Raw genomic sequence first — 25,026 nt, 5'->3', positions numbered from 1 at the left:
ATTGGCATCTTTAAATTGTCCTTAGGTGTGAGTGTGTGCGTGAATGGTTGTTTGTCTCTCTGTGTTACCCTGCGACAGACTGGCGACCTGTTCAGGGTGTACCCCGCACCAGCAACCCCATGAGGGACTAAGCGTTTCAGAAAATGGATGGATGGATAGAACAATTTTTATTCATATCACATTTTAATGCACTGTGTGTTAATTTTAGCTGCTGTGAATGGTGTTTTTGATGTGTGTTTATGTTTCAGACCAAGTTACAGTCTCTATAATGGCATGCTATTTTGCATAAATGTGAAGATAACAGAGTAAATAAAAGCTGGCAAAAAAATACACTAATCACTGCTTCCAATCACAACTTTGTCCCCTCCCGATAAAACAGCCTGCATAAGTAGATTAGTAAGAGAAACTTGCAGCAAGAGCATTCATTTGGGGGAAATGCAAGGAAATTAGACAAATAAATATAAGTAAATAAATGTTATAAATATATAGAAAATACAGATATTGACGTATTCTATGTAACAGTAGGATTCTAAACAAATTGAGACGTTAACTCTCGTCATTGAACTCATCCTTGAGCTCAGCTTCACATTGCGTCATGCTCCCCTGTTAATGTCACTGAACACAGGCTGAACATTCTCATACAAAATGATCATTTTTATTTTTTTCCAACTTACATGAAAACAGTAAAAACATTTACATTACACACACTTGTGATACAAACGATTAGATACAGTATTTTCAAAGGCATGAAATCAAACGATAAAAACCCCGTAAATATAAAGTACAGAGGGAGTTTTCAAGTTATAACACATAATAAGCCCTTAGAAGAAAAGCAAAGTAAAAAACAACAACATTTAACTGAAGATGACAAGTCTGTAAACACTTAGCAAATTATGGCTGTTTACTGGTACTCATATTTGGTTACATTAATTATTCCATACAGCAAAAACCAGTGAAGTAAAAAAAATACTTTGTTCTTATGTAAAAATAAAACCAAATTAAAATGTAGAAAGAATCCAAGAAAGCTACCAAATAAGTCAGCATCTTGTTCCCGTTTCGCTGTCCCAGTCCAACTGATTATGTACGCACAGCATCTGGTTTGAGGAACAGCCGGCTGTGCCAGTAGTCTGGGTTATCAAAAGACGTGTCGCTGCCCGGCTCCCCGATGCCAGCGCACACCTTGATGTATTCCCCGATCCCCGCACGCCTGCCGCTGTCCTTCTCCTCGGGAACAGCCCTCGCCTTTGGTGGGAGGTTCTCATATTCTGCGTGCCCCCACTCGCCGGGGCTTTCTGCAGATTCGTTCATCTCCTCGTACTCCTCCACCTTGCCGTCTACAGCTGTCAGGACATCTGGCGCGGACACAACCCTGTCGCTGAGATCCTCCTGAGTTGCGGCTTGTTCATTCGTGTGGCAAGTTTCCGTTTCCCCTTCTCCCTTTTGCTCTTTTCCCGAACCCCCGGCCTGTTGGTCTGTCTCTCCTCCAGACTGTGAAGACGTTTGAGCGCCACTGCTCTCCAATTCTGGCTCACCTCCTTCTGAAGAGTCAGAGTGCCTGATGTCCATATATTCATACTTACAAGTGCCTCGGCACAGCTCCGTTTCACGATCTACAGATTCGATCGGCATTGCGTCCCTTTGCCTTGGTGCTGCTCCTTCACAAGCCTCATGTATTTGATTGCTTTTTACACCCGAGGGCTGGGTTTCGTCGTGTGGCAACTCCGTGACGGCCGAAGAAGTTAGAGGTACGACTTTCTTGCAAAGTGTAGCCGTGGCCTCAACTCCATGTGATGAGACGCTGCAAGCTGCACAGGGAGGGACACCAGATTCGGTGCTCATCAGTTCATACTCCTGAGAGGGCTTTGCTGCTGTAACGAGCAGGTTTTGTTTCTTCTTTGAGTTCCTTTTGCCAGAACGAGTGATTCTGGACGCTGTGAGCCATAAGGACAGAGAAAGAAGAAAAGTGGAGAGAGGTGAGAAGTCTCATTAATGTGCGGTTCAGGCTCTTACTCAATAGCATCATTCGCAAGGTGGGTAAAACAATCACACACATACAGGTGCATCTAAATACTGTAGAACATCCCTGAAGAGTTAACGTATTTCAGTATGAAACTCATTTACCATATAGATTCATTAAACACACCCATTTCATCGAGATCCCAGTACTTCCACAAAACACATGCAGACTAGAGATGCATACTCCTCTATCTCCCTCAGTAAATCCGCGGAGGTAAAGATCTAATCCATTTTTCCACGGCCAGGACAAAAACCACATTGCTGCGCCTGGATCCCAGCTTTGATAATAAGTCAGAACATCCTCTCCAACACAAAGCTGTACTAGGGGGCTGAGAAGTGGGATCACTCGATTATTAAAGCACATGTTCTAGTCCCCTTTCTTAAAAACTGGGACTACCACAGTAGAGTGCCACTCCAACGGTGTTGACCCGGTCCACCATGTGAGACACTGAGAAGGCGTTTCAACCACGACAGCCCCACCATCTCCAGAGTTCTGAATCTCATCCACGTCTCTGCAACCTCTGCCCCAGTAATGGAGTCACATTCTCCCGAGTCTTCAGGCTCTTCCTTTTCCATGAGGGACAAGGTGACTGGATCGAGATCCTCAAAGTGCTCCCTCCACCATCCGAGGAAGTCCTCAGTTTAGGTCTGCAGGTCCCCCCCCCCAAAGCGCACACAGCTTGGCATGGTCCCTCTTTTCCTTGTCTGAGTCACCACATGGTTTTCCAGAACCTCTCTGAGGCCAACTAAAAGTCTCTCTCCATACTATCTTCAATTTCCTCCTATGCCCAAGTTTTTGCGTTCGTAACCACCAGCTAATGTCAACCAAAATTTTCAGTTCAGAAAACTGCAATTGTCCTTGTACTGTACAGTAGATGTACTCCAATGATTGGTCAGGACTCTTCTTGTATGAAGTATGAAGCAGGAAGTGCTCTAAATGCACTTGATACTTGAAGGACGATGGCTGTCCTGACTTTCAACCAGAGAAAGTGCAGAAGTGCAACACCAGCGGCTGACATGGCTCACCGAATCGTCACTAGAGTAGAAACCTTAAACTGGAAAAAAAATAACTCCAGACCTTTTTTTTTTCTGGCTCAGGTGAGATGCTTCATGAATCTTCCCAAAGCTCTTGAATAGACTTTGCTTAATATTAATTTAAGGCTATTGCTGTTATTTGTGCATTTTTCAAATATTTTTCATTTTATTCACCAATTAATCCTTTATGCCCATTTATGCATGCTTGTATACAGCTTTGAAGTATTCAGCTTTTGGGTTGTGATTTGCAGGAATGACTTTGTTATAGGCTTCCACTCTCTCTTGTCAAGTGGGTGTTAATGACCATCTGCTGAACAACAGCCTTCCCCATTATAATGTAGGATATAACAATTTTGTATTATAAACAAATCTAATGGATCTTGATAATGTTCTGTCCATTATCAACAAAACTAAACTGAAATATATCCCTCAGGGTCTCATGAATCTATGTAAGAATCAGTTACAATGCTTCAATTCATTTACAGAAATAAAGTAACTTTTTAGTGATAGTTTAATTTGTTGAGATGATAATGTACTGTCGAAGAAAAAGCTGTTCTTCTCCTGTTCTTTCAGAAATAACCCACCTCTTTCTGGTGTTCCAGGTGAGCCAGGCAGAACATAGCCATAGTGGTCCAACTCCTCCTCATCCTCCTCCGCCATCCACACCTTGTAAGAGGAAGGACTCGAAGCTGTGGAAAGCTTCCTGTGATGACTTACAGCTACGTGAGGGATGCTCCTCTCTGAGCCAAGCCTTGCCCGGTGAAGGCTCCCGGTCCGTAAGCCCTCTCTCTCCCTGACATTTCCTCTGACCTCTGACCTTTCAGGCAACGTCCGTACACTGCTCAGTCGAGACCTGTGAAACCACAGCTGAGGCAAAAGAAGTAAAGAGTGACTGAATGAATCACTGTATTGTAATGTATGTATTCCCGTTTAAATCTTGTGAAGTGGTCTGATTGACATTCTTTGAGACTTACTAAAGGTCTACTAATCAGATATTTTCTTTGGACTTTGGATGTTTTTCAAAATCTCATCTTCGATCCACAGAGTGTACCCACCACAGATTGTTGTGCAGTGTATGCATTAACAGCAGAATGTCATTACTTTAAGAAATAGGAACTACCTGAGACAAGACCATCTTTCTACGTTAATTTTTTCTATCAATATCCATCGTAATTTCAAGTTTTCAGTTTTTTGAATAACCCTTTTGATGCTGAAATACTATTTCATGCCTGTGAAACTGTATTATTTTAGTGTTTTTCATACATTCAGCCACTGAAATGAGGACACGTCATTGCATAAGTGTGCCTCAATTGTTGAAACTGCCTTGTATAAAAAAAACAACACTAATTGGGTCTAAGTACGGACCGATCCAGGCCTAAGTTGCTTTAACTAAACATGGTGGTTTCAGATGGCCGAAGCTATTGGTGGGTTCTAAACATTTGCAAACTTGAGATTGTGTGTGCTTCCAATTCTGAAACTAGACACAAAGATCTGTTCCTAGAATACCCTCACAGAGAAAACAGCGTCTCTGTGTGTTTCTGATGTTTTCCTCCCAAATGAGGCATTATTGATGCATGTGGGGGAAATATATATGCATCTTGGTGTAAAACCCACCCACAGCGCATTGCATGCAATCAACAATTTTCCTCTGCAAAAAACTGTTGTTTATTTCATATAAGTTATTTAGTTTATAATTTATTTGTATGGATTGCATGCAATACATCACAGTCTGATCCATTTTTATCAGCAGCATCACTTACTAATTTAAAAACAAGGCAATTCCTCCAGTCAGAGACCTCTCTTAAAGTTTTGAGAAATGCCTTATCATGTCAGGACATGGCCTCGTCTGTTAAATAATATATTTTTGCAACGTAAACAATTAATACACGTAAACGACGTGTATTCATTGCTTGTCTCATCTCTGCATCCATTGTGTTTGTGACTAAGAAGAAAAACACTGTGCCCAACGCTAGACTTCGCGTTTATTAATGAGGGTTTTGTCTTGTTTCTTTACCTAATTAATCACTGAAATGTATTAGATTACTAAAACTAGATTACTAAAACTTTTATTTTCAATGTAAATGTCAATTTTACGATCCTGAGAAGAAATGTAATTTCATTACATATTCCTTCTTGTGAAGTATGCAATTAAAGCCCCAATTAATACATTTTGTTAACAAGACTGAAACGATTTTTCATAAAGATGTTTAACTCAAATTAATCAATTGAAAAATGTAATGGTTAACAATTTATGAGGCATTTATGAGCCAACCTCTACGCTTTATCAAACATTACCCGTCTGTACTTTTTGGCCCATGTTATGAATGTTGATCATAACTATTGCTAGATTGTGACAGCTAACCACTAAGGGTGTAAAAGGCTGAAGTCACCTTAACTGAACAAACTGTCTCTCCTCTCTGAACCAAAGTCATTAACACAACTGACTGAGATGCTGCCTAATTTTAGCATTGTATCATTTCTTACCCCTCATACTTTTTTTTTTCTATCCTGGTCAGAATAGCATAAAATAGAATTGTATGATCCTGCACAGAGGGGTTTGAAGCATTGCCCTTGGAGCAGAGGTCAAAAGCAGGTCCTTTTACAGTTCAAAATGAGGATCTTTATAGATTGATGTCACCCCTTTTTGGTCAGATTTGAAACCTAAGAAATTAGGTCACAATTTTTCCTCCAATGTTTGCTTAAAAATGCCCAATTTCATCCTTAAAACAGGCAAGCCAAACCCAATATCTGGGTTTAAGAAATGACGCAGCAGGTTTCACTAAGTTGCAGCAAGGAATGACAGCATGACTATTGGAAAATAAAGAAATTAACACCAGTTTACAATCAACTGGTGATTTATGTGTGGGCAAACCTGGCGAATGCTGTCTGCTGGACTCGGAGTCATTGGCAGGTATCCAGTCAGCCCAGCGTGAGGCGCACCGCTCTGAAAAATCACAGAGCAAAAGGAAAAAGCATTCGCTTATCGTGTCGATGGTCCAAAACCATCTTTCCATTGTACGCAACGAGCCGACATGTTTTGATTACCCTGCAGGAATTTATCCTTGAACGAGAGAGACTCCACGATGGAGAGTGCTGGAGAGGAGGCGTAGTCAAGCCGTCGTCCAGTCCCTCGTCATCCGGGTCTTCCAAATCTGCATCCAGAAGCCCTCGCTCCGACTCTCTCCGATGGATCTCTCCGGTAGGGGCGTCTTCCCCCTCCTGCGGCAGGGTGACGTTTGAAGAGCAGTTTTTAAGAATGCCGAATGTGGACTAAATTAAGAAAAGCTGCTCAACAAGAAAACCACATTATCTGCACCTTGATGACGAGGTATCTGTGCGGATCTCTTGCCATTCGAGTAAAATCGCTTGCTAGTTCTTTGAATGTCGGCCTCACGTTCTCGTCAATCATCCAGCCTAAACCAAAAAATATAAATAAAAAGATTCACTGTTCGCAGAGGACTACACATGTGCAGTCTGTAGCTAGGTACAATGACCAGAAAGTCTTAATGTGTTTATGTTCACACATTCAGGAGGATGGTGCGGTGGCTCACATTTAACCATGACCATGTAGACATCGATGGTGCAGATGTGGGGCTGTGACAGACGCTCGCCTTTCTCCAGGAGGCTCGGCACTTCCTGAGGCTGCACAGACCTGTACGGCTCTGCCCCAAAGGACATCATCTCCCACACTGTCACTCCTGTCCAGGGGCAAAAAAAAAACCAACACACCGTTAAATGTTCCTTCTTAAAATTCCCCTGACAAGTACCAACATCCACAGGGAACACTTCACACGACGAGTGAGCTTCTCACCGTAACTCCAAACATCGCTTTGATGAGTGTATCTTCGAAACAAGATGCTCTCAAGTGCCATCCACTTAATAGGTGTCTGAACAGGGGGAATAAATGCGCATTGCTTGAATACACAGAAAATATCTCATGAGTAATCTCAAACTGAACCACCAGTAGTGCGACCTTGGTGTCTGTGTAGACGTATTTCTTGTCGTCTGGATAAAGCAGGTCGGCCACGCCGTAGTCCGAGATCTGGACCTGGTAGTCGTTCTTCAGCAGGACGTTACGGGCAGCCAGATTCCTGTGGACCATGCAGTGTTCCTCCAGGTAGAACATACCCTGAGACACAAGTATGTCTTACTCTACGTACAATCCAAGAGCTTATTCGTAGCGTTCTGCTCCTTGGAGGAGTTCCAGCTAAGCTCACCTTCGCGATCTGCACGCACCAGTTGAGCAGGCGCTGGGGGTCCAGGCTGTTTCGGTTCTGTCTGATGTGCTCCAGCATGGACTCGCGAGAACTGAGCTGGGTCACCAGCTGGAGACTGGGACCAGGACAGATTCCCAGCAGCCTAACGATGTAGGGGTGGTCCAGGCCGCCCATGGATAGCATATGCTGCACGTTGAGAGAGACATTTCAGACATCTACTGGCATTGAGGTAAATCAATGGAATACCAGCTTTACCGTTTCCTTCATGTCGTATTTTAACTACGAGGAGAGATTAAGTTCTATTTATGGTATTCATATGATTAATTCGATAGTTTTACTTTGACGAGACTCACATCGGTGATCTCCGTGAACGTTTGTCGACCCGAGCTGTCATGGATCGTCTTTATCGCTACAGGGATCTTGACCGTCTCTCTCTCTGGTGTCCAAAAGCCCTTAAACACACATTGTATTTTAGATCATGCTGACTACACGCATTCTAGCTGAAAACAAGACAAAGGGGAAAAAAAAGGATTAATACCTTGTGCACCGTACCGAAAACGCCGTAGCCAAGGAGCTTAATCTTTTTCAGCTCAGAAGGCCTCAGAATACGAGCGTGCACCTTGGTGCCTTTCTCTCCAGGACCCAGGGGCTCAAAGCTCTGTCAAAATCACAGCAGTTATTCCCAGTTGTCTTTTGCAGTGTCTTGCAAAAAAAAGTACTATCCCTTGAACGTTGGAGCAGTTTATTAGGATTTTTTTTTAAAGAAACACAATGCAAAGCACAATTCACATGTTTTTTCTTATTTCTCTACATACAGGATTATAGCATAGCTGCATATCGCACAAGACATGGCCATCCATCTAAATCAATAATCTGGGAAAGGAGAGGCTCAATCAGAGAAGCAGTGGCCCATGAGAACTCTGGAGGAGCTGCAGAGATTCTCATCCTCAGGTAGCAAAATCTCTTGACAGGAAACGATAACTCATGCGCTTCACAAACCTGGTCTTTTTTTAGAAGAATGGCGAGAATATTCGTTTTTAATTGTTAAAAATTAATTCTCATCTGCAGCTTCCCATAAACCGTACAGAGGACACAGCAAACATGAAAGAAGAAGCACTGGTCAGACGAGACAAGAATTGAACATTTTGGCCTATATGCAAAACGCTGCGTCCTGGAAAACAAACACCCTGTAAATGACATCCTAACTTGGAGTCATGCTGTGGGGATGCCTTTGTTTGGCATGGACAGGGAAGTGAATCAGAGTTTATATAAATATAGATGTAGCTAAATACATGGATAAAACATGTTAGAGCATACACCCTGAAAATGAAAATGTATTAATGGTCAGGATAGTCTAAACCAAAATATAACAGAGAATTTGTTTTAAAACTTGAAAATTGGTTTCTGGAGACAGCCAGTACCCGATCTGACTGTAATTGAGTTATCTTAAAAAGGAGAATTTCAATGTCTGATGTTCTTAATATTGTTCGTGTCTGCGACGTAAGAAGAAATTGTAAAACGTTCACGAGGTATTTACACTTTTGGACGACATTGTCCTTTAGTAAAAGTAAAAGTGCATGAGGTGTTTAAAGACTCACCTCCTCGCTCTCCAGGTATCTTCTCATGGCTCTCTTGCGACGGATGGCGAGGCCTCGGTGGTACAGCACTCCCAGGAAGAACAAGCCGAAGCAGAAGACCAAACAAGCCGGAACCACCAAAGCTATACCTGTGATCTGTCCACTGCAGGGGGAAGCACAGAGTTCACTTTTTTTGTTTAAAAAGAGTGAAGAGATACTTCAGCAGAAACAAAATCAGAGCTTTCTTTTCAAAAGAAAGAAACAGACAGTCTTGCACATGTGCAGTTATGCAAAAAGGGACTTGGGGAAACATCCGGAAAAATCGCCAGGCTGGCTACCCGTAGGGGCAGTTGTCCAGAGCGGCATTAGAAAGGGCAGCACAAGCCCCCGATTAGAAACACACAACTTATCAGCCAGTTGTGCCTTAAGCAAGTTTTCTATTGCTTTTATGGATGCTAAATCATTGGGGAGCTGACACCCCTGTGTGTTGATCAGTTGTCACTTGCTTACAGCTGAGAACAGGTAAATTACCCTGTGTGCTTTCCCCACGACTGCACTATGTTTTACACAGCTCCAAAATCTCAGACCTTCATGCAAGAACCGCCACTGCTTAAAGATATTAACAAACACTAATCATGGAGTTCTTTTGAGAGTTTTTCCAAAAGGGACCCTGATAAATCATGATAAATTGTCTTGTATGTGTGTATCTTTGTTTGTTTTATTGGAAATGTCCCAGCATAGTACTAAAAAAAAAACTTGTGGAAGGGAATGTTGAGGGTTGCTAAACTATATGTTGTGACAAACAAAAGCAAAATTTTCGAAAGTTAAAATCATCAGCCTAGAAGGGAGCACAGCAAAAACGAGTGACCAAGCAGCAAGCGAACAGTGGCGGTGGAAACATCCCACACATTGCAGTGCAGTGTTTTACATCCACCCGCAGGGGGAAACACTCACCTACTGACTGGCTTCCTTGCTCTCTCTAAACAGTCGTTTAATTCTGGGCCGAGGCATCTGAAACACAGGATTGCAGAACGTATCCTTAGCCAAAGTGGATTTTCTCCAAACTTGACACACGAAAACCAACACACTCTGCCTCACCCCTGTGTGCAGTTGGGGTGGCAGGGTTCACAGTAACCCTCTCTGTTGGGGTATTTGAAAATCAACCCTCTGTGCCCGTCGTTTACTCCAGAGGGACAAGAAGACATGCAGTAGGGACCGTCTTGAAGATTGGCGCAAGCCGTGCATCCATCTGCCCCCTTCAGGAGGAAAAAGGTGGGAGAGAAACGAAGAGAGCAAAACAAGCTCTGATTAAAAGACAGGATGAAACCAGCCGTGGCGGTACTTGTAATCTGAAAGACTAAGAGTTTAAAAAAAAGATTCAGAGAATCAACAATTATAAACATATTAAAGGTGCACAGCCAATCATTTCCTAGACCTAAACAGTTTTTATTTCTTCTAAATAAAAATACCTACATTGACAGTACTTTGAAAGACTTTTTTTTTTCTACTGATAATTTATGACCAAGCGGATCTGGATTAAAACCAATTTGGATTGACAAACTCTATGCAAAGGGCCATACACAGACATCATATACATAGACGCGTCATAGGGCGCAGGTTCGCACGTCAATGTCACCGCCATATTGTATGTGGTGAAAAAAGTTGAGTTCTGTTATTGTGAACGTGGATCAGAAAAGATGCCTCATTCCTGTGCTGCATGGAAATGTATTCTGGCTGATTTCATTACTTGTATCTGCCTTCTATATATATATATATATATATATATATATATATATATATATATATATATATATATATATATATATATATATATAGATAGATAGATAGATAGATAGATAGATAGATAGATAGATAGATAGATAGATAGATAGATAGATAGATAGATAGATAGATAGATAGATAGATATCTATCTATCTATCTATCTATCTATCTATCTATCTATCTATCTATCTATCTATCTATCTATCTATCTATCTATCTATCTATCTATCTATCTATCTATCTATATATTTGTGTGTGTATGTGTTATGAATATAAGGATCAGTTTGTTAAATCTAAACATTGTGGTCTTCATTATTTCATAAAACCGTGTCACATGTGAACCTTTAGGAACAGACTTTTTGGGTGAGTATTAAAGAGGTAAAATTAATAATATGAGAAAAAAAAGTCCTAGGTCAATAAAGTGAAAAAAACAAACAAACAAACACAAAAGTGATAATGTTATGAGAAAAATGTCATATTATGAGAATTAAGAGGGAACATTTCCAGAATAGTCACAGTTTGCAGAATTATTTCACTACTGGAGTAATAGGGCCAGGTTAGATTATTTTAAATATTTTTATTCTTTAGGAGAATAAATTCAGGAGAATGAAGCTAAAGGCATACAAAAATAAACTTGTAATATTACAAAAACAAAAATACTACGAATACAAAGTATATTCAGAGATTAAAGTCCCTCTGATACTGTTTAAGTGACTGAGTAACTGAGATTTGCCACATTTAAGATGGCGGACGCTCTGACGCATCGCAGCATAGGCAGAACCCGCCCAACGAGGCGTCTACGTATATAATGTCTATGGGGCCATATTCATACAGGTAATTGTTGATGAATGGCATTAGCAGATGAACAGTCATATGCACGCATGATTTATTTATTCAAATGAGCCTGGCGCATATGTTATTGTAAGATTAAAGCACAGATTACCGCTCCTGTACAGCTGATTCTCCCCTTCTGAGGCTTGCACTCTGGATGACAAGCGACACACTCTCTGTCAGATCCTGCAAATTCTCTTGGGAACCTGCAAACACAATGTTTTTTAGAACATGGACAACTTCATTAAAAGGTACACATGAGCTGCAGCAGCAGCAGCCACAGGAATGTCAACTCAAAACCTCTGACCCAGATAAAAAGTTACAGCTTCCCACGCATGTGCCATGGCGGCTGTAGTTGCTACAGGTGAGACACTGGTCAGGGCCGGGGCCCCAGCAGCCCGAGTCTGAGCACAGAGGATCGCAGACGTGTCCTCCTGCAACTACACACAAACACATGACAGTGTTTTTTTGAATCCTTTCAAGACATCACATGAATGCAATAAGATCTAACACGCAGTGAATCTTAAATGTGCACACATCTCTATTTAAGAGCCAGGTTTCTGTGTGCAAATGCATGAGATCATGGAAAAATATTTGCAAATATTTCCACCTTTAATGCTTCATATATTCTGTTTTTATTTCTTTGTTGGTTCTCAAAGAACATTTTACATAACATGCACTCTTAAAACAATGCATATTTCTACTTAAGCAGAAAAGGAAAATAGACCTTTGCATCGTAATAAATAAAACAGCAATTATTAACTATTGCTTCCCTGAGAGAGATTGCAGCATTCAAAACCAAAAATAGAATTAAGTAGAAAACAAATTCAAATTCCAGTCAGGAAAAGGAGAAATAAATAAATAAAAATAAACAAATAGTAACATTAAGTAATGATAATGTGCTACTATTATATGATTCACAGAAGGAGAGTGGTTCATCAGGGTTTAAATATTTAGTCAGATCTTCTGGGTTTCACATAGTCTACCACCCTAAACTAAATTGATCGGTGATGTGATTAAGAAGTGTCGCTATGTTTTTCATTTTGTATATGTCCAAATGTTATATCAATCCAGCTATTTAGGGTTGTTTGTCCTGTTTCCATTTTCTTGTAATGTTCTTTTTACTTGCTGTTAATAAAACAATCATTAGATATTTATTTCTATGTGAAAAGTCGTGTCACATATCCTATGCAACTGGAATAAAAAGCAAAGCAAATCTGACAGGGGGAAATAAAAAAATCTATCTATATATATCTATATATATCTATATCTATATCTATCTATATCTATCTATCTATCTATCTATCTATCTATCTATCTATCTATCTATCTATATATATATATATATATATATATATATATATATATATATATATATAACTTTGCAAAATCTTTAACAGCTTTCAGTCTTCTTTGGTTGGAGTGTTTAAGATTTACCCATCATGCTTTGCAAACGTCATTCAAATCTGTTGTCCGCAGCCTTCTTCAGGTTTCCCTGACAGATTTTTTAAATTTTTTTATTTTTGTCAGCTATTTCTGGACTGTATATAGATTCTAGACCATTCCAAACCTCTCATTCTCGCTCTCATCTACTGGTAAGGGCAGTTTTTTTTTTATCTTTTAGCTTAGACGGATGCTTTGACTCAGCAATGCTGCAAAACATCTTTATCTTTAGTTTCCTGACAAGGTTTTTTCTTGAACACTGACTGGTATTTGGAAAAGTTCCGAATTTTATCCACGTCGACAAAAAGCTCAGTCACATCCATGCTGCCACTACTTTGTTTCAGCATGGATACGTGTTCTTTCAATAAAGTACTAAGCTGAGGATGTAAACCCTGTGCAACCAGGTTTTTGCACCGCTTCATTAGTTTACTTGTTTTCTCTTTGTAGCTGAATGTTACATGATTTGTGTCACATCAAAGGTGTAAAAAGTTTGCCCATGATTTATTATGATCTCAAGCTATTAAACAAAATCGATGCATACACTTTTAAGAGCCACTGTATCACCTCTGAGACACAAAAAAAGCCAGATAATCGACCGTAGGTTACAGTTCATGCTTTACAGAAATGCGGCAAACGTTACAGGAGAAGCTTGTCTCACCACACTCTGCAAGCGGCTTGTTGTTGTTGAGGTTGTTGACTCGAACCCGGGTGCCTTGGAACAGCTGCGTCCAGTTCACGGTGTGGTGGTAACAGAGGTTGGCGTTCTGACTGATGTACACGCTGCCGTCGTTGATATACCGGAGAGAGCGCAACCCCAGAGAGGTTAGAGTGGGGATGTGCATCACCATCAGAGAGAACCGCCTTTTTGTTTGGAGAGGGAAGGATACACAGAGAGGGTGGTTGGCTTACAAAAACTCCCCCCAAAGAAACAGGGGTGGGGAATCCAGGTTCAGAAAGTAAAAAGTCGGTCCAGGGATCAGTTCCAACCATTTGCATTTCCAGATCCCCAGTATCAACAGGGGCAAATATCACCTGGTTAAATGAACAGGATGATGGAAAACCTGGCAGGGTTTTCACTTTCTTAAAGGTGGATTCCCCCTACTCTGCAAAGAAGTTAGGAAGTTTGTATTTCAATTTTCTAATTTAGTTCTGAGCCGTCTATATCATGTTTTAGTCTGGATTCATACCTGTTCACAGCTGTGAGCATAGGATAGGATAGGGTGAGTGGAACAAGTGTTATAAATTAGTAATATAACGAAAGGATTTAATGGGAGCTGTTACCACGAAGCAGTTTACATGTTTTTTTTTTCTAAACAGATTGGCTTTAGTTTAGTTTAGTATCAGACCCAGGTACCAAGAGGTGCACAATTAATTTTTGATGCAGTTTGATTTAGTTACATGCACATTCTCATACTTTTAGAGACTGTTTGTTAATTCATATTTTACCGCACACGGCCGTCCTTACTTGTGGAGAGGCCTCCCTTGAATCGTCGTGAGGCTTGAAAAAACTGAGAGGTCGTTTAGCTCTTTGGGCCACGACTGGATGTTAAGAATACCTAGAAACGAAAACATCACAGCACAGTACAGACTTCAGGTTGTATAATTTGCTGACAACCTCCTTTACCATAATGCAAATCCACTGTGGTCATTTTGAGTACAGAAAACAGACTTTCTGCCATCCATTCTGCTGTTTGGTGCTTTCTTTAATATGGATTTAGAAACATTCAGATTAGATAATATGAAATAAGACATTAGCTGCCCAAAAGGTCATGTGAGCTTTTGTGACTGTTGGGAAACTATTACAATCTTTGATTAATTTTGGTCATGTAATTGTAAATGAACTAATAAGGGTCTCTTAGTTTTATTACAAGTCTTCTAATATAATTTAAAAAATCTTTTAGGTTCTGATAAATGTAAAAAACATTGCTACAGAGGTCCTTGGACGCTGAATTGTTGGTGCAACAACATGTAGTGCAAAGATCAGACTCCTATTGTCTAAATTAAGCTATCACAGACTACATTTAATCGATAATTCAACCAGATTAAAACACAATTCTTGAGGTTTATCTTTTAATTAGCTCTAATGAGCCTGGTGGTTTGTAAAGTTTCTGCATCTTAGAAAATGAATATGTTTTTATATCTCTAAGATATGGTTTGAAATTCTTGTAGACAAGAATAATTTCTCTAATAAGGGTGCCATTATAAGAGTGCAATGCCTTTCAAAAAAATGTATACTCCTTTAAGTTTTTCTCACATCACAACCACAAACTCCCTGTATTTTTGGAACTTTGTTCTAGAACAGCATAAAACAGCGCATAATTGTGAAGTGGAATGAAACTACACAATTTTTTTTTACGAGTAATAAATTTGAAATTGTGCCATGCACATGTATTCAACCCCGGTCAATATGCATCCATCTATTGTCTATACCTTCTCTACCTTGCTTGTTGGGGGTACACCCAGGGCAGCTCACCTGTCCACACACACACACACACACACACACACACACACACACACACACACACACACACACACACACACACACACACACACACACAATTCAAAGCAATCCATTCACCTAACATGTTTTTAGGACTATGTAGAGGAAGACCAAGCATCCGGACAGAACCCACACACGCATGGGAAGACCATGTAGAAAGACCATAGGACGAGATTCAAACCCAGGACCCTCTTGCTGCAAGGCAACAGTGCAACCATCTGCTCCATCATGCACCCGCCTTACTATGATAGTCCAAAATGACATCCGGTGCATCCAGCTGCCCCAAGAAGTCTCCTAATTGGTTTATTAATTACATCTCAGCATAAATTCAGCTGTTCTGTGAAGACCTCTGAGGCCTGTTGGAGAACAAGGAACACTGTCATGATTTGAGGTTTTCCTTTGTGTTTTTGGGACTGATTGATGTTCCCCCCGTTAGCTCCACCTGCTGCTGTCCAATTATCACCAAGTTGTTCCACCTGCGACTCCAGTTACATGTACCTGTCTCTCTCACCGCCCCCTGCTAGAACATCTCCCTGCTCACTGCCTGCTTATGCTCTCCCCAGCGTTTGTGTCGCACCGCTTGTTGATCCTGTTTTCCTGTGCTCGCCCTGCCTTAACTACATGGTTGTGCTTGTTGTGCACCGCCTGCTTCTTGGCTGCATCTGGTGTTCGCCCTGGCCTCTCTGGGGATTCATCAGCTGTTCATCTGCCATCTTCACCTGGTTAGCCTGGCTCAATCGTCTTCTGCCATCATGAGGCCATTCCTGCCGGCCCCCGTGTCCGGTTTGAATTTCAGGTTCCTCAGCGTACAATCATTACAGAAAACACACGAAGCGGTCCTCAACTGTAACTTGCTAAAACATGCCCCCCCCATGGAGCTAAATACAAGGATTTAATGGAAGAAAACCTTCAAGAAGCAGCAGTATACTTGTCTCTGTGAGGTATCAGAGGCCCCCTAAACATGCAGATGCTCATTGTCTATACGTGCAAAGCTGGTGGAGACACCCCGAAAGACTTGCAGCTGTTACTGAAGAGAAAGGTGGTTCTAGAAAATGTGAATTCAGGGGAGACTGAATTCAAATGCAAGACACAATTAGAATTTTTATTTCTAAAAAAAAAAAAAAAAAAAAAAAACTTTGCGAGAACCATGAATCTTCTTCCTTTTACGTCATAATTCTATATTTTGTGAAAGTCATTTGAATAAAATCCCCATAAAATACATTTGATTTACAGTTGACACAACCCAAAACAACATAATATATGTTGTTTATATATACAAACCTGTTATTTCTCTTACGGTATGAAACACCTCCAACTTTTTGGCATCGAGTGGCGGGATGTTTTTAAAATCATCTCTGGGAAGAACAGAAAACACAAAACATGAGCATTCAGACCATTTCTTATTCAGCTCGGAGATTCTCCAACTCAAGCAGAGTTACCCAAGAATCCCTGTGACCAGGAAGTGAAGGCTGCCCTTGATCTTGGTGCAATTAATGAAGCTGTCAATGTTGCTGGAGTCCACCGTCTGTCTGTGTTCGGGGCCGGTGCCTTCGCACACTGCGGGGAGGATTCAACGCATCATTAGCTTTGATCGCAGGCTCTCTGCTACGCGGGGGAACGTTGCGAAGCGCCGACCTTTCGGGCAGATTCCGCTGCAGATCTCACACTGCCTCTGGCCCTCTCTCGGCATCTCCATCTTGTCTGGAGGACAAACGCTCACGCAGGAGCTGCCGTCCACCACAAAATGAGCTATGGACGTAAAATATGTATGAGCATGTAACTTTAAAGCAGACCTGAGGAGTACGACACATCTAAATGCTGGATGGAAGACTTACTGGGACACTGAGACACACAGATTGATCCATATTGGTACTTTGCATTGGGATTGGTCTCCATTTGAAATGTCTGTTTGTTGTAAATGAGGGTCTGGGGACACTGAGGCACACAGGCTCCTGAATCATTGAAGTGACGGCATGCCTGAACAGGTACACACAAGGAGAAACACACATTTGACCTATTTGTAGAAAAAGACTAATAAGAGCTGATTACACCATTTTTTATGAATATCTTTTGTGAGATCAGTCTGAGCGAATCAAATCAGTTTGTTGTCATTTCAGTGTACAACTAAAAGCATATACTAGAAACTTTGTCTAATTTTTACAGAAAAATGTGACAGTGTTTCCCAGATCTGCTACAAATTAATATTAGAAGCATTAAAGAGATGAACAAGAAAATAGATTAAGGTTTATAGAACTAACACAATAATCCAAAGAGCATAATTTTAACAACAGTTAAAATTATGTCCCTCCCCCACCCTTGACATCTGTGGATGTTTTTTCTGAACTGTTGGGCGGCTGATAACATCAAGGACAAATGGCCTCTGGAGAGCTTCCACGGAAATATAAACACTTCACTCAAGCAGACACACATAAACTGATGCTCACAAATGCAGATGAACTTAAAGCGACAAGTCTCAAATGTTTACCTTTCTGCATATATGTGTCTTGTAATTATTTGTGCTTCTCGTGCAATGAGGTTTTTTGTCGGATGCTCCACAGTATATGTGGTAACATAAACTGTGAAGGACCTGTCTTTTTTATCTCCCTCCACTTCCCCCATGTAAAATCTTCCTTCTACAGATTCTCAAGGGCAGCGCCTGTGGACTTCGTGTAAGGCGGGGTCCGGGGCTGTTTGGAGGAACGCACCTAACGGCTGCGCTGAAATGGCAGTGGCCGACTGGCTGTGTTCCTTGGCAACGCAAGGCCTCAGTCAATCGTTCCCCCTAAATGTTTGTTAAGTCTATGTGATGGACGGTTGTACTGAAACTGAATTTTCGATTGCAATGCAAATTGTAGTTGACAATAAAATTGATTGATTGATTGATTGATTGATTGATTGATTGATAGTTTCACCAGCTTTGGGCAGAGACGTTGTTTAGTGTCTGATCCAGCAATATCTATTACAGATTATGGACAGAGTGTAGGGATACTCAAGGACCATTTATAGTCTTTTGCAGGGCCCTCATGTCTGCCATCTTGCACCTGGATCACAATTCTGTGATGCACTAGATCACCACATTCTCCTCCACAGCTCTGTCGAATGATGTAAAGATACAGGTAGGGAGCAGTCTTTGCTGGGCCCAATTCACAATCCCTGAGGTGTCATTCGACCTAGTAAGATCACCAGGCATTTATGTTCTAGCTGTTGGGAACTCCAGAACTTGAAGATCATTTTCTTCATTTTGTCCAATATTGAGCATCAAATTGTTGTCTTTGAACCAACCTTTGCGCTGATTGACCTCCTCCTCCTTTACTTTTGTACCATTCACAAATTTGATAATCAGGGTTACAACAGAGCAAATCAGAAGATACCATTAAGGGGGAAGTGTTTTCTCACTGCTGTGTTGCACTGCAAAAACAAAACTAAAAATAAGTAAAACATTTCTTGAAATTAGTGCATTTGTCCTTGATTTGAGCAGGTGAATAAGATTATCTGCCAATGGAGCAAGATTTATGCACTTAAAATAGGATCAACCTGTCTCTATCATCTCATTTCAGGTGCAGCATATCTAATTATCTTATTTTAGGGGTCAAAATACCAATTTGATTGGCAGGTCATCTTATTTGCCTGCTCAAATCAAGGACAAATGCACTAATTTCAAGAAAATGTTACTTATTTTAAGTTGTGTTTTTGCAGTGTGGTACCCTTTCCCTGTCATGGTTGAGTGATGTCAGTCTGTTTTTTTTTTATTTATTATTTTCTAACTTTTGATGCCCTCTGAACTGTCATGGTTCAGTGATGTCAATCTTTTTATTTCAATTTTTTGACGCTCTCTGAACTGTTATGGTGTTGTTGAGTAGCCACAGCAGCAAACTTACAAAACAATCCTCATCCAGAGGGCCTTTGCATCCTGCTGCACACTCTATGTGGCAGCAGTCCCTAGGGCTTCTCCCAAAGCAGCGTCCATTGCACTGTGGAGCGCAAACCATCTTAGTCACTGAGGAAACAAAGGACAGGAAGGTTGAGAGAGAGGCCACGAATGTCTGCTTGTCTTTCTGTGTGAATATCTTTGACTGGGTGACCACGAAGAGAGTTATTCGATTGTTTAAAATAAACTGAGGACAACAAAGCTACTAGGAGACATAAATTGCCGCAAGAGTGGCAGGAACTCACAGATCTGACACTGCTCCTTGTTTGGTCCCCAGCAGTAATCACCACAAGATTTGTGACACGGGCCTAAGAGAAACAGAGATGAGTTCAGACAAAATAAAAATGGAACAACCTAAAGAGCATTGGGTGCATGTGAGGTAGGATAATTGAAAGACGAACCTCTTTCTCCATTGTAATGGATGTCAATAGGAGCGCTGTTGTCCCGAACAATGTCTTGCCAGTAGATCCAGGGGCCATAACTCAGGTATTTGTTGTTAATAATCCGCACTCCACCCTCGAGAATCTCTAAAGATTTAAAAGAAAAGAAATAAAAACGCAAACAGAACGTTCTTTTATACGCGGGCAATTTTAACGGTTTACATACCGCTCGAAAGCTCAGCCTAACTTCAAACAGCATTTATATTATATATTATATAAGTTTTTCTTTAGTTATAACATTTTCTTTCACATCTCTGGGAAGATGGACGTCAGTGCATGACATTAACCCGTCAGATTCTGGAGTCCAAGCTGTCGCAGGCCGTTGGAGCCTTCTTTGGGATAGTTGAATAAGACCGACAGTGCGAAGCGTCCTTCATACAGACTGTTTCCTCTGATCACCCGCAGTTGTCCCAAGGGAATCTCCTGAAAGTGGTTCATAGCGATGAGGACGTAACCGGTCACCTCGCGGATTGTCTGGAAGAAGGGGGGGGGGACATTGCTCACACGTGAGATTGACGTAAATTCACTGGTTTCACGTTCACTGTAGTGGTTCAGTGCACAATCTTATCCAAATGAAAACATTTAAACACCAATGAGGGACAGTGTCTACCTTGAGGAAGGAGAAGTCCCAGTTACTCTCAATCTGAGTGATCTCCAGGTTCCCCATGACGATCTCGCAGCCGCCGTACCGGTCCTTTATCAGGTTGTACTGATTCTCCTGAGAACCAGTGGAGCTCAGACCGTTCTGCGTACCAGGACACACCTCTGGCAGAGGGAAGGAGGAAAGGTTCCCAGTTTTACAAAACCATCTTAAAAACAGATCACACCGGCTCATTCGATTGGTGACACTTTAACACTTTAACATCAAACAATTAGGAGTACATTAGTCCCCCATTAATATTCTAACCAGAACTGAGTCACCAAAATTGTTCATTTGCGCTCATTGTTTTACGAAAGTGTTAATTTCTCCTCTAATTTATTAAAGATATATTGTCATGCCATAAACCTCAATGTATCTCATTGGGATTTTATGCCACAGCCCAACACAGAGAAGCATAAAGTGGAAGGAAAAAGGTTATTTCTTTAAATACAAGTCAAAAAAGCTCAACATGCATAGTATAAACTCAGCTTTCCTGAGTCAAACCTCTCTAGAACAGAGAGTTTTCTCTAGAAGAAGTTTTTCTTCCAGTATCGCCTCCATTTATCTTCCCACTAGCACTCACCTGTGACCCTGTTCCTGTGGAAGAAACAGCATCTCCACAGTATGACGATGCCGTCACCATGTTTCAGTGTGATGTGCAGCCTTAGTTTTCCAATGTACATGGTGTTTTACACGTAGGCCACATTGGTTCCATTTTGGTCTCATCTTAGTACTTACCGTGCTTCCACATATTTTCGTTCTCCTACATGACTTGTATCCTGTCAGCTGTACTGTTTCTGTAGAACATTTTAACCTTTGTTTGCATCGCTGATGCTGAGGGGAGCCAGAGAGTTTGATGTGAAGCAACACAGGCATCATGGAAGTCGGGTGCACGGAGCAATACAGGCCTGAAGGCAACGTAGAGAAGGCCGACGGGTCGAGTTTTTTTTTTTTTCCTCGGACAAAGCTCTTCATTGTGACAAAGCTATAAATGTGGACACAGTGTCTCAGTGAGCGAAGAGTGTTGCGCTGACAGACAGAGCTTCTGTGTCTGTGTGTGCGCGTCTGCAGGGAAAGTGTTGCTGAGATCATACCAAACGACAATGGCCCATGTGTGACTAAGATGCTCTGGCGGAGGAACGGAAATATCGCAAACGGAAAGAGACATGCACCACCTTCTAAAAAGTGACTAAAACTGTATGTGGTGCTGGCTCATTTTGTACAGAGATTAGACACCTGCTGCAGGGAGCGGGTCATGAGTCATACTTCCTGTTTTTATTTTGAACTTGCAGGTAAAAGCAAGCTGCAGTGACATGGCACAGCTGGAACATCCTTTGTAAAACACGCTCAGTTAAATAATGCACGCATGCATACATACATACATACATACATACATACATACATACATACATACATACATACATGCATACATACTGTACATACATACATACATACATACATACATACATACATACATACATACATGCATACATACTGTACATACATACATACATACATACATACATACATACATACATACATACATGCATACATACATACATACATACATACATACATACATACTGTACATACATACATACATACATACATACTGTACATACATACATACATACATACATACATACATACATGCATACATACATACATACATACATACATACATACATACATGCATGCATACATACATACATACAAACATACATACATACATACATACATACATACTGTACATACATACATACATACATACATACATACATACATACATACATACATACATACATACATACATACATGCATACATACTGTACATACATACATACATACATACATACATACATGCATACATACATACATACATACATACATACATACATACATACTGTACATACATACATACATACATACATACATACATACATACAAACATACATACATACATACATACATACATACATACATACATACATACATACATACATACATACACATATACATACATACTGTACGTACATACATACATACATGCATGCATGCATACATACATACATACATACATACATACATACATACATACATACATACATACATACATACATACATACTGTACATACATACATACATACATACATACATACATACACATATACATACATACTGTACATACATACATACATACATACATACATACATACATACATACATACATACATACATACATACACATATACATACTGTACATACATACATACATACATACATACATACATACATACATACATACATACATACATACATACATGCATCTTGTAGTGAGCTGAGTTATATATAGTGTTTATGAATTTTCAGCATACATACATTTAACAAATCTCATAAACCCTCTTCTGAGAGGGTAACTACTGGAAACTTTACAAAACCTTTCCCATGGAAAAGTAACAATGCTCCCTTTAGTTTTTCTCTAGAACAAATATCTAACAAGTGTGGCATAATTCTGGATTCCCCTTTACTTTGACGCCTCAAAATGACGTGCTGTGCTCCCAGTTGGCTTCTGGGGTGTGCAATTTTCTCTGAGTATAATTACAGCAACTTTTTCAAACCTTCAGAGGCTTTTTTTTTAGAGAAAATTTGTGACTAAACAGCATCAACAAGACCAAGGAACACAGCAGATAGCTCAGGGATAAAGCTGTGGGAAAGTTTAAAGCTGGTTTAGGACTTAAAACAATATCCCAGGCCTCAACATCACATGCAGCACTGTTTATTCCATCATCCAAAAATGGAAAGACATACCAAGACATGGCTGAGCACCTGAACTGGTAGGCTGGGTAAGGAGAGCACATGTTCGATAAGATACCAAGAGGCTTATGCTAACTCTGGAGGGGCTGCAGAGGACCACTGCTCGGGTGGGAGAATCTGTTGATGGGACAATGAAACATGTTCTGCAGGAATAGAGAAATTTGTTCTCCCTTCCAGGGTGGCACAAACAAAATTATATCATTTTCTTCATGCAGCCTTGGTTTGGGAGTTCTTGTTCTTTACACATACTTTGGGCAAAACCTCTGCCTTGTAAGGTATCTGGCAAAGATTGTATACAAATGCTGCATGAGTCCAAGAGTGCTGCACTTGAGGAATATGAAATGTCCAAGATAGAAAGAACATTGTTCTTTCAACCTTTGCTGCAATGTAAACAAACATATTTCTCTGTTCTTGTTTAGTACGTGTTGGCTTTTAGTCATGCACTTCATAAATATGGCCTTTATGGCAAGGAAAAGCATCTGTTCAAATGAAACCAGAAGGATTCCTATTTGCAATTCGCCAAAAACTTTATAGGCAACACAGCAGCCATGTGCAAGAAGATGCTCCGGTCACACGAGAGCAAAGCTTGAATAATTTAGCTAATATACAAAACTCTACGTGCTGTGGAAAACCAACACTGCACATTAATTTGAACATACAATTCCTATCAGGAAATGCAGTGGTGGCGTATCATACTGTGGAGCTATTTTCTTTCTGCAGCAGGGACAGGATAGTTGTTTAGAGCTAATGGGAAGATGCATGGACCTAAACATGGAGCACTCATAGACGAGGCTGCAGAAGACTTTAAGAGGTCCAGAGACTTGAAATGTAATGTTCAAAGACACTCTCCATCCAGTCTGACTGAACTTATACCAGATACAATTGCACGCCACACTTTTCAGACTTTTAATTGTAAAAAAAACCCAACTGTCACTATCTTTTTCCTCTCACTTCAGAATCGTGCACTGTCTTGTGTACGTCTGTCAAATAGCAGCCTAATAAAATACACTGAGGTTTGTGGTTGTAATGGGATAAAATGTCAATAAATTCACCCACCGTCGTGTGCCTGAGTGGACCCGGTTTGTATCCTCCATGACAAAGCCACACAAAGTAACAGGACTCGCTGCTGGTCCATGTTGAATTAATGCGTTCACCGAGATGTCAGCATGTCACACTGGTTCAGATTGTCCTCTTTTTGGCAACATAAGGGAGGAATTTTGTGGATTTAAAAGTTGCCTCGTCTTTGACCGATAAAGAGGTGAAAGAAATAAAAAAAAAAAGCCTAAATGAAATTTAATTAGCATGAGGAGGAGATTGATAGATCCAATCAATTCCTCTGAAAAACGCGAATGAGCCGCGGTTTAGATCCATCGTGGAATTTCCCTCCTGGAAAGGGGGGGAGTCTGATTGGCCCACAGCCAGAAGAATCGACCAATCAGAAGCTGGCCCGTCTTTTCTCTCCCCATGCGTTAACTCCAGTTTTCATCTGTCAGGACTAAATAATAAAAGTCATAAATACAAACACGTTCCATGCATAAAAGATAAATAAATAAACAAGTAAATAAAAAAAACAACAACACATGAGCGAATCAACAGACTGAGTCCAGGTCCTCGTTGCATGAACGGGCCTGTCTGTCGGTTCAGTTGTTGTCGTTCAGCTGCTCCATGTGGACGCAGCTCTGTGGAGTCTGAGTGGACGCACTGTTTTCCCTGTAAAGAGCAGTATTGTCCGCCATGGCTCCGTCAACTGGTTAATCACCTCTTTGATGCGTATGGTGCAGCCTGTCACAAAGGCCACATTG

General features: G+C 40.7%; 1 protein-coding gene across 1 annotated transcript; it reads right to left on the bottom strand.

Moving 5' to 3' along the window:
* Nucleotides 1-627: 627 nt before the first annotated feature.
* On the bottom strand, nt 628-24,495 carry erbb3b (erb-b2 receptor tyrosine kinase 3b). The gene is made up of 28 exons (XM_036137760.1): nt 24,281-24,495; nt 20,381-20,535; nt 20,058-20,244; nt 19,732-19,857; nt 19,576-19,638; nt 19,281-19,399; nt 17,238-17,379; nt 17,038-17,151; nt 16,842-16,959; nt 16,684-16,757; nt 14,368-14,458; nt 13,561-13,763; nt 11,767-11,899; nt 11,572-11,665; nt 9,944-10,101; nt 9,800-9,856; nt 8,867-9,008; nt 7,807-7,926; nt 7,622-7,720; nt 7,269-7,454; nt 7,025-7,180; nt 6,863-6,938; nt 6,603-6,749; nt 6,368-6,465; nt 6,097-6,270; nt 5,924-5,995; nt 3,636-3,918; nt 628-1,931 (listed from the first exon to the last, which is right to left on the bottom strand). The coding sequence occupies exons 1-28, from the start codon at nt 24,357-24,359 to the stop codon at nt 1,078-1,080; spliced, it is 4,320 nt and encodes a 1,439-aa protein (XP_035993653.1). The 5' UTR covers nt 24,360-24,495; the 3' UTR covers nt 628-1,077.
* Nucleotides 24,496-25,026: the final 531 nt, after the last annotated feature.

The sequence above is a fragment of the Fundulus heteroclitus genome, chromosome 1, assembly GCF_011125445.2.
Source record: "Fundulus heteroclitus isolate FHET01 chromosome 1, MU-UCD_Fhet_4.1, whole genome shotgun sequence".
Lineage (NCBI taxonomy): Eukaryota > Metazoa > Chordata > Actinopteri > Cyprinodontiformes > Fundulidae > Fundulus > Fundulus heteroclitus.
The sequence above is the reverse complement of the archived record's forward strand: the minus strand, read 5'-3'. Positions and strand labels throughout refer to the sequence as shown.

Coding starts and splice junctions, on each gene's coding strand:
- erbb3b (XM_036137760.1), bottom strand. CDS start 24,359: ATGGACCAGCAGCGAGTCCTGTTACTTTGTGTGGCTTTGTCATGGAGG. Junction 19,639..19,731: donor CCATTACAATGGAGAAAGAG/GTTCGTCTTTCA, acceptor TGTTTCTCTTAG/GCCCGTGTCACAAATCTTGT. Junction 17,380..19,280: donor CTCTGGATGAGGATTGTTTT/GTAAGTTTGCTG, acceptor GTACCTGTTCAG/GCATGCCGTCACTTCAATGA.